The sequence below is a fragment of the Priapulus caudatus genome, unplaced genomic scaffold (genome assembly GCF_000485595.1).
Source record: "Priapulus caudatus unplaced genomic scaffold, Priapulus_caudatus-5.0.1 Scaffold143, whole genome shotgun sequence".
NCBI classification, from domain to species: Eukaryota; Metazoa; Priapulida; class Priapulimorpha; order Priapulimorphida; family Priapulidae; genus Priapulus; species Priapulus caudatus.
The window spans coordinates 117,367-127,708 of record NW_014577204.1 but is presented as its reverse complement, the minus strand read 5'-3'; the positions used below and the strand labels follow the sequence as shown (position 1 = coordinate 127,708).

Below are 10,342 nucleotides of genomic sequence, written 5' to 3'. Positions count from 1 at the left end.
GAGTTTTAAGCATAGCGCTTTCATCTATTCCAATAGATGAAAGCGCTATGCTTAAAACTGTCAATCCAAACGCTTCCCTATTGCCATAACAGAAAGCCTATTGCATAAGTTTCACTTGTAAGCACACGATATAACTAGACAGAGGGCACTCACGGAGAGTGCATACCTCCGCCAGCATGTAACATGTATGTGTTACGAGCTGGCTCGCCGCTCGCTGCTGGCTGCTGCTGACTGACTCGCCTGCTGCTGACTCGCCGCTCGCTGGTGGCGGCTGCTGACTCGCCGCTCGCTGGTGGTTGCTGTTGACTCACTCGCCTGCTGCTGACTCGCCGCTCGCTGACTCGATGCGCTATCGATCGCGCCGCGCGGACTGGACACACACACACACACACACACACACACACGAGACCGATTACATTACCTCCCCTCCACTCCGTTACTCCGTTAACACCGTGGGCGGAGGTAATGAGTCAGAGTGAGACATTACTGTTCACTTGTTGTGAATAATTGAACATGCGCGCATCTCACGATCAACTCACCCCTGTCTGCTCATCCTTCGAGACCATGATGCCGTTCCACTCTCCGGAGATGGTCATGAATGGCTTCTTCCCGTTCTCCATCAGTTCTGCTGCGATCCGATGCTTCTTACCTCCATAAAATGGCTGAGGAAAATCAACAACTATTAACTCCCACGCCATATGCATGTTATTGGCAACTAGTGTTACAATCCATGATTAAAGATTAAGCTCTATTTATTATATACGATACCATCAGCACAGTCATAAGTAACACTCTTTTACTACTTACATACTTATTCTATTATTATTACACACAGACGCACGCACGCACGCACGCACGCACGCACGCACGCACGCACGCACGCACGCACGCACACGCCCATGCACACACACATGCATTCATGCATTCACACACACATTATATTTTACTTACCATAAACTTACTATCTTAAAATATTTCCAGAACCACACTGCATTTACAACTGGGTCACATTTCAGCCAGATATGTGCTGAAGGATTATTAGGCTGGCTTATTGATAATCAAACGTGAGTGAGGTGTACTGCACTTGACTAACGTTTTAACAGATGACACCCTTTTTGTCTTCACCGCTCAGACAAACCTCACCTTTGTGATAAAATCGATGAAACAGGAAAACTTGTTTTTGGCACATGTTATCGTGACTCTCCCTCCAAGCTCCACCCAGGGCACCGTCAGTATGGACCTGCAAGACAAACACTGCTTACAAACACAACCCCGTTTAAAAATCAAACCCTCCCAGCGAACACAACGAACAGACATTAAACTGACAACCCTGGACGGTGGCGGCACCGACATAAAGTAAGGTGGTATTGCAATTGAGCCCAATTGTTACAATTGAGTGTTGCAACAAGCCCAATTGTTGCAACTAAGTGTTGCAATCGAGTCCAATTGTTGCAATCGAGTGTTGCAATTCAGCGTTGCCACTGAGCGCACCTGCCGTATCCGTTTGGGAATGTGATGATGTACTCCTCGCCGTGGTCCAGCAACGCGAGACATCCCTGACCAATCATGTGCACGCCGATAGACAGCCCAAGAAACTTCGACTTAGTCCAGATGTGAGCGTTCAGCGAAATCCGCTTATTATAGTGTTCTGCATAGAAGGCTGAAACTGAGAACAAAGAAGGGCATGTTGATTACGTGCCTGTACCACAATCGTACTCCCATGGCCTGGGAGAAGGCACTGCATGCATTGTCAGCACAGTCTGTGGTCAACATCAAATACGGAAATCATTTTATCTACAACCTTTGACAATTTTATGATAAACCTTGGGTATTATTCCCATTAGCAACAGTTTATGGGTCTAATAGTCTCTGTCAAGCTGAATGAAGGTGCTCCACATAAGAAGCTTAAGCAATATAATTCACGTTGACATAGACAGCTAGAGCAGTCGTCGAAACTGTTGCTAACAGAGTTATCAAAAATAGATTTATCATAAACGACATTAACTCTTACATGTTCTCTACATTTGATAACTCCTCATTTTCATTTCAGCAGAAACATATAAACAAAATGACACATGAACACGTGAACTGCCGATGCCTGTCTCATGTTCACTGTGAACACCACGCAGGTGACTGCTTACTTACTGGGTGGGTGGTGTGACACTTGCTCAGCCAGAAACGTCACGTTGTCCTTGGTCACCCATGGAATGGGTCCATCGTCTACCAATTCCTACACACACACACAGAGACAAATGTACAATGTAATACACAGATTACAACAACACTATATGCTACAGAACACTAGAATACTGCTGGCAAAAATAATAATGCACACAAGAGGGCAACACCAACTACAGCGCCACCTATAACAGACCAACTACAGCGCCACCTATGACATACCATCCACAGCGCCAACTGTGGCTAACTGTGATTACTTGTAATAGTAGATGTGTGATGACAATTACCTGTGATAGGTGTGTGATGACAATTACCTGTGATAGTAGATGCATGATGACAATTACCTGTGATAGGTGTGTGATGACAATTACCTGTGATAGGTGTGTGATGACAATTACCTGTGATAGGTGTGTGATGACCATTACCTGTGATAGTACATGTGTGATGACAATTACCTGTAATAGTAAGAAATGTATGACGATAATTACCTGTAATAGCACCTGTGTAATGACAATTACCTGCATGTGTTCTCGCCGGCAGCTCGAAGTGACAACGAAACGTTTCACCGAGAATGGGGTTGTAGGGTTTCTTGGCGACGGCGCCTTTGCGACCGGCGTGGAACGCTGAGAGATAGTATCGTACGACGGCCGTGAATCTATCACGTGGCTCACTGTAATCAGGGATCCTACGCCGAGAAAGAGAACGCAGAGTGAGAGGCAATGTAAGGACGCGGTACAGGAGAGACGCAGGGTGAGAGGCAATGTAAGGACGCGGGTACAGGAGAGAACGCAGGGTGAGAGGCTAATGTGAGGATGTGGGCGTACAGGCAGAGTAACCGCAGGGTGAGAACGGATAATGATGTAAGATGTGGGTACAGGAGAGAACGCAGGCGGGTGAGAGTAATGTGGCAAGATGTGAGTCACGAGAGAGAACGCAGGTGAGACGGTAATGGTGAAGGATGTGGGTACAAGGAAGATGAACGCAGCGGACTGCACCCGGGTGAGCAGGTAATCGGTGAAGATGTGGCGTACAGGAGCAGAATGCAGGGTGAGAGGTAATGTGAAGATGTGGGTACAGGAGAGAACGCAGGGTGAGAGGTAATGTGAAGATGTGGGTACAGGAGAGAACGCAGGGTGAGAGGTAATGTGAAGATGTGGGTACAGGAGAGAACGCATATGCAAGAGGAAAAGAATACACTGTGAGAGCCAATTAATATCGTGGATATTAACATCACGTCACAAACTATGACAGAGGTATCCCTAAGATGAGAGACAATGCAAGAGCACAACGTTACCCAACAGTCACGCTCTCTCTCTCACCTTACTTACCAGCAGCCAAACGAGCCACCAGAAAATACGAAAACTCAGGTGCGTTCATCTGAATGTTGTTGGAACAACCTTTTAACTTTCGGAATACACGGGACAGATGAACAGCATTAGCAGGACGAGGCGTGCGGGAGAGCGTGTCTGGGCTTCCTGATCCCTAACGCTTACTTGGCGAACAAGTCCGGATGAGCAAAGAAGTCAGCGTACATCTCTAGCAGGGAGCGCTTTTCCAGGATGAAGGTCGGCAGCACGACCTTGGTCAGGTCCATCCCGATTCGAACCTTAAAGCAAGGATTTCACAAGTTTTTATCAACCGTTTTCATGTTTTCTCAACTGTGCTTATACTTACATGTACTCCTTGCATAACAACAAATGTATATGGTAAGGATAACATGTTAAAGAACACTCGAACATCATTATTTTCACCAATATGTGCACTGCTCTGCATTTGAAATTTGGTTACATATGTACTACCTGTGATAGTAGGTGTGTAATAATGGTTAATTGTGATATATAGTGGATGTGTAATAATGGTTAATTGTGACAGTAGGTGTGTAATAATGGTTAATTGTGATAGTAGGTGTGTAATAATGACTACCTGTGACAGTAGGTGTGTGATGATGCTACCATGTTGCTCTAATGACTCCAAGTCATCCTCAGCATCCTCATCATAGACGCTGTCTACGTTGACCTGGTCTATAGAAACAACCTCCCTCTCTGCTGCTGCATCCCTTGCTTCACTGGCTGGTGGCGCCATCTGTCCATCTCCATGCACCCACGTTCTACAAGAAACACAGAGTTGAGGAATGGCAGGAATTCACTAGTAGATGTACACTTGTCTACTGTACCCCACTTAGTGCTATACACACACTTCACGTGGTTATACACACAACATGGCAGGAAAAAGCAGTGCAATGTATATGGAAAAATAAAAGGATATTCTTGCCTATACAACTCCAGATTGGTGAAACCTTGCACGCCCAATGCTAGATGGAGTATAGCAGAAAGCTTATGTGAAAACCTGTGTAGCCAGAACTTTCGATCACTGCGAGACCCTATTCCATGCCCATGTCCTATTTTTACTACCAATGCAAATGTTACTAGTGAGCCTAGGCAAAAATTACTATGGTTACAATTGGCCGTTATCTGTTGAGTAGATTTCGGTCAAGTTATGGCAATTGTACACTGGTGTCAATTCCTACTAGCTATAACAGGGCCGCTTGCTACGCAACCGTTGCTGTGACAACTCGCTAGGCAACCGTTTCTAGGATATATAACAGGAAGCCGTGACGACTTACGACGGACTCTTGCATTGTTGCTGCTGCTGCTGTTGCTGTTCCTTTGCATCGTTGTCATCGGCATCGTAGAATTCATCGTCCTCGCTGCTGGAGTAGGACAGTGGTGGTACGTTGCTGGTCATACGCACCTGCTGCTCTACCGGTGCAGTGGTCAGCGTACTCGGCACAGACATACTGACTGCTACCTCACCTACAACGCAATAACAACAACATCATTATTATTAATGATGATGATAATAATAATAAATAAACTACATTCATTCTGAAGCCAGAAACACCATGTATTATTCTTGTTTAGACTGTATGTGCAGAACTGTGGTACTGCTTTAAATTACATAACATATCCGAGCATTTCCCTAGAACAGGTTTTCGAAAACAACAGTTCTCTATGTGTATAACATTGCATTTACAGTACTATGTAAACCTTCACCCTGAAGTGGCTCTAGGCTCTAAAATACATGCAAGTACATCCCTTTCTGTCTGCCAGGCTAAACCAGCCATCATACGTGCATGACGCAAGTTGGCGCACACAAATTACAGTTCTGAAGGTTAGTTCACAGCTGTAGGCTATTTTTCTACATGCGCACCATCTGTGTGTTTGTTCTTCATGGCAGACTATGCTGCGTACAGCATATGATCATGCTAGGTGGGGAGAGGGAGGCACGAAATGTGATTAGTTAATGGGTTAAAAAAATATCTACGCATGCACTCACGCATGCAAATACACACACACACACACAGATGAACTTACGCACACGCCCGCACACACGCACGCACGCACGCACGCACGCACGCACGCACGCACGCACGCACGCACACACACACACACACAGATTAACTTACACACTCACACATGCAATTATGCACAGACAGATGAACTTACGCACTCACACATAGACGCACACACAGAGTTGAGCTCTAAGGGGAATCTACGTCGGATGAGCGTGGATCGACGCTAGCACTCACCTGTCTGTTTGGTGGGCATCTGAGTGGAAGCATCTTCATAGTCCTCACACACCTCTGCAGCCTGCTCGACAACACCTACAGCAGAGCAGACGACACACAAGCATCATCTCATGTGTACTATCTACAAGCTGCGATAATCACTGGACGTGCAAGCGTTCATCAGACTAGCTGCTGCCTAGGCTGCAGTGAAACTCAGGTGAAAATTTTACAAGATCTGGAGTATATGTAAACTTTTCGTAACTACAGTTAATCAGTAGCTAATTAGTAACTCATTAGTAACTTATTAGTGCTAAATGATGATCGGCTGACATACAAGCAGTTGTCCGTGAGCAATTGATGTGTCACCTGCACATATACCTCTCAGACGATCACGCAAATAATACTAATGACATTACTGGTGAACATGCATCGTGGATGCTGTAGAAACGTTTCTCACGCATTCTTTGCAGCAAGCTGGAGGTGGTTACCTTTCCTGACTGTACCCACTGGTAGGTTAGTGCCGCCATCTGTCATAATTCCACCTGCATTTGCCTGGAAGACACCGTTTGTAGGAAACGCAATCAATCTATCAAGCAAGTAGCAAATATTTGGTCATACATCAACAAATAACAAGTTGAAGCTTGAACAGTAAGAATTTGCAAATAACAGGGACAATAAGATGACTTAATATTTGTTCTGTTCATCGCAGCAGTATTTAAATGTCGTTGTACAGTAGGTTTTAGTATGTGTACCCGTTTGAATAATCAGTTTAATGGTGAGGGCGCCACATGTTTGATTCCCGCGTTTCATAGCGTACCCTTTGTATGTAAAGCCTGTTTTGCTTCGCGCGTTCACTACTGTCGGTGTCACCGCTAATGTGTGTCCCATCGAGCGTCGGCATGCCAAAATGTAAGTTAATTTAGTTCTAACGTTCTACGGCAGTGTTATTATAACTTCAGAAAGCATGTGTCATATTCATAGTGTTGACGTAGATGCAGAATAGGTGTACGTTCAATCTGATAGCTAAATTACATTCAATTGGAGTTTATATTATATTCGCGCGAGTTTCTAAGAGAACAATGTTTACATAGGGTACAGCTGTATTATGTAGTAAGAACGTATTCTCTGTATTTTCATTTTTAGTTTTTCACTGAATAAACTACTGAAAACGAGACCTTCTGCCTTTCGTCTCTATCTGATGACAGTAAAATATTAATAGTCCATACATGCACAGGGACAGGCATGAACCCATGAAAAACAAGATCTGGATGTTGTTATCTACTATACTGTATATGCTGTATATTTCGCGGTGGTTTAATTTTCACGAATTTCGCGAACGGGTCCCCGACCGTGAAAATAACAACACGCGAATAATTCATACAGAATATTACAGAATAATTCATAATTCACCGACCGCGATATTCACCACTCGCGAAGTTGTCCGTCAAGTCTGAATTCGAGAAAATATCTGTACGCAAAAAATATTGCATATACAGTATTTTACACATATTTAGGATAATGTTTATCAAGAGCATTAGCAGTGATTACGATCAGTCATCAATGAGAAGTATTTGTTTTCAGTTCTCACCTTGCCGATCTGTAGCATCATGATAGAATGCTTTATAGTCTCCACCATAATCTGAAGCAAGATCAGAAACCAGGCGAAGTTACAGCTGCACAGGTACATTCTCTGGTTAGAAAACAAGCAAACATGACAAATAATAAATAACTATATAAAATGATATTAATGTATGTAATTATTATTAAATTCTTATGTAAGTTATGTAGATATGTTTAGTGTTCTCTGTATTTTAAACTAGATATTGACTGTCACTTTTCCAGGAGAAGAGTAGACATATCTTCTTAATTTCGACACTTGTAACCGGGTCTCACCTAGGCCGCATCCAATTTCAGCTAAAGTTAAACAGTACTCACACAGGACTGCTGACGCAGCCCCTCCAGCTGCGAGCGACTGGCCGCATCCTCATGCCCTAGTATCCTGTCCTCGAGCTTCTACACAGAGACAAGTCGAGCAAAACTGATGCGGTCTGCTCGTATTGCGACGTGCATCTGAATTCACGTCGAGCATTTGTCGCGCGAATAACAATGGCAACGCGAATGCAGTCATTACATGGGAAATAGTCGCAACAGAAAAGAAGCATCTAGAGCTATGAAGCTGCACAAATCTGTTGCAGTCAGAACTATGACAATCACAATATACTAGGAGTGTATCTGCCTGCATGAGAGTGATTGTCAGTGAATATATATAAAGGACTGTGCAAGGCTAAATTAGTAGAAATCATTGAAGAATTGGAAACAAAGAATGGGAGTTTGTATAAATACAGTGCATAACTGTAATTACCTCCGCCCAACGGAGTTGGAGGAGGTTATGTGATCGCTCTCGTGTGTTAGTGTGTTTGTGTATTAGTGTGTTCGTGTGTTAGTGTGTTCGTGGGTTCGCGCGATCGATATTAGCGCGTCAGCCAGTGAGCCAGCCATTTGACCGTTTTTTAGGCCCCATGGTTTTCTCAGACGGCAAAGCCTGTTTCCACCATGTGCGTACCTTGATCTGATTAATGAGGAGCAGCAGGTATGCATCGGCTTCAAGCATCTTCTTGTCAAAGTCGACCATCGATGAGGACAACGTTGAGGGAGCGCCCTAAAACCCCACAAAGTGTGAGCACTACATATAACTCTATGCACGTTTGATCTCATACACATAGCGATTTTAATATCCAACACTATCTACATATGGCCACCAGAAGACGCCTAAAACTGAACTTAACAATAACGCACACTAATGAATATCACACCCCTACATTAAAGCTCTACCTCCTGCAGTTAGACTGCAAGAAAAGGATTTGATACTCACCTGTTTATGCTGATACCACATTAGCATAAAGTGTTCTACAACTGGATCCAGAATAATATCAATTTTAAATCGAATCAACACCACTACCCACATTTACATTACATACGGGCATGCCTTTGGGGTGGTATGATGTGCACAGTCTATGAAGCCGAGTCTACAAACAGCACCTTGTACAATCAATATTTAAATAGTCAACATTCTAATGATGGGTTGATCATTCAACACAGACATTCTGTATACGGGTTTCTCTAGCATAGCTTACCTTCACGTATCTGGTAATATGCATGAGGGGGCCGCATCTTTCAACACTACACTAACCTTCAGGTATCTGGCACTCTGAGGATGGGTGTGACGTACGATTGTATCCTCTAATGTGCGAATCCACTTCTCTCGCTCGTCTCCATCCCGTGCTGCAAGTCATAATTAGCCTCAACATTCTGTATGACACGTCTATAACCTCGTGACCTCGTAAATATTAGTCTTCAAAGTCAAATGGACTATATCGTGTAAGTATATAGTGTATATAGGTTATCTACATGTATAGTATATATATCTGGAGTAAATAATCACAATTTGTGATTATTTTCTCCTGATATATATATATATATATATGCACACATACAGTCTATATGTAGCCTTATGTGGATGAAATAAACATGCCGTCTAATCTATCGAGCCTATAACTGTATAGAGAACATATTGCCTAGATATAACCCGCTATATACGCGCCATTTAGATGTAACCATCAACTCATTGTACACACACAACCCTACAGGTAAACTACTATAGCTCATTAGTTCGAGGAGCAAAGACTTACCTTGAAAATGAAACGTCTTATCATCACAGGTGAGTGTGAATGTTGAATCGTCTTCATCATCTATGCCAATCACTGCTCCCTATGTCACCACGATGCAACGCAATCAAATGTGATGCCACACATTTACTAGCTTCACCTTGTCGAGTCTTATATTCTGCTCACAGCATGAAAATTTAATGCCTCTTGTAATATGTTAATATGTACTTGCTGCTGCAAGTTTAAGAACTGATCAGCACACTTGACTTTTCGGGATTGTAAGGTCTGACATGACTATATGTAGGCTCTACATTCAAATAAACTATTATCCTGATATTTTCTTACCATCATTTTTCTATTGGTTATATACAATGCTGTATCACAGTGTCACATGATGTATGCTTCCTGAACTATTACTAAGTAAATACCCAGTAATATGTATAGAACTGTGTCTAGCTCTGTTGGAGCACATATAGCAAGAATCCAAAGTGTAATCTGCTGCCATTTTGGAGTACTTTAAACTAAGGTAGACACCTAGACAAGTAGTGCGAATCTCTAAGGAGATTGAGATACCTTTAAGCGCACACAGCCTCGTCTGGAACCTCTCATCATCTTTTCTTTCGACTGAAACACACACCGAAAATCAATTACCCTTCAAATTCCTGTAATAATTTCTATTCGTTTTTTTTTGGAGTAGTGTTAAAACATGCACACAACCTACTTAGTAAACCGAGGCCCTTGTCAACCTCTAACGAACATAATTTCCTACAGAAGGGGCAGGGGCAAAGTAGTAGCTGTAATTTGACCTCTTGGTGACCTCTTTGTGATGACCTGTGATGTTATCAAATTGACCTCACCATGTAAAAATGTATGTAAATCAAATTTTATATACCTTATAATATATGTGCTCTAATTTTAGATTTAGTTAAAG

At 43.0% G+C, this 10,342-nt stretch overlaps 1 protein-coding gene and 1 long non-coding RNA gene across 2 annotated transcripts in view; one reads left to right on the top strand and one right to left on the bottom strand.

The window, feature by feature from the left end:
• Positions 1-10,342, bottom strand: part of LOC106806134 (oxysterol-binding protein-related protein 9-like) — a 16,371-nt gene that overhangs the window by 3,438 nt on the left and 2,591 nt on the right. Inside the window, exons 2-18 of the mRNA XM_014807992.1 lie at positions 9,985-10,035; positions 9,436-9,514; positions 8,937-9,028; positions 8,310-8,405; positions 7,682-7,759; positions 7,335-7,385; positions 6,235-6,298; positions 5,768-5,842; positions 4,802-4,991; positions 4,102-4,285; positions 3,672-3,784; positions 2,697-2,863; positions 2,417-2,421; positions 2,146-2,230; positions 1,492-1,666; positions 1,144-1,240; positions 540-662 (exon numbers count right to left, since the gene is read on the bottom strand). Coding sequence (XP_014663478.1) covers positions 540-662; positions 1,144-1,240; positions 1,492-1,666; positions 2,146-2,230; positions 2,417-2,421; positions 2,697-2,863; positions 3,672-3,784; positions 4,102-4,285; positions 4,802-4,991; positions 5,768-5,842; positions 6,235-6,298; positions 7,335-7,385; positions 7,682-7,759; positions 8,310-8,405; positions 8,937-9,028; positions 9,436-9,514; positions 9,985-10,035 — 1,725 coding nt within the window. The remainder of the gene's footprint in view (positions 1-539; positions 663-1,143; positions 1,241-1,491; positions 1,667-2,145; positions 2,231-2,416; positions 2,422-2,696; positions 2,864-3,671; positions 3,785-4,101; positions 4,286-4,801; positions 4,992-5,767; positions 5,843-6,234; positions 6,299-7,334; positions 7,386-7,681; positions 7,760-8,309; positions 8,406-8,936; positions 9,029-9,435; positions 9,515-9,984; positions 10,036-10,342) is intronic.
• On the top strand, positions 6,425-8,299 carry LOC106806135. Its single transcript, XR_001393504.1, has 3 exons — positions 6,425-6,751; positions 7,328-7,427; positions 8,261-8,299. It is a non-coding gene; the product is annotated as an uncharacterized LOC106806135 (long non-coding RNA).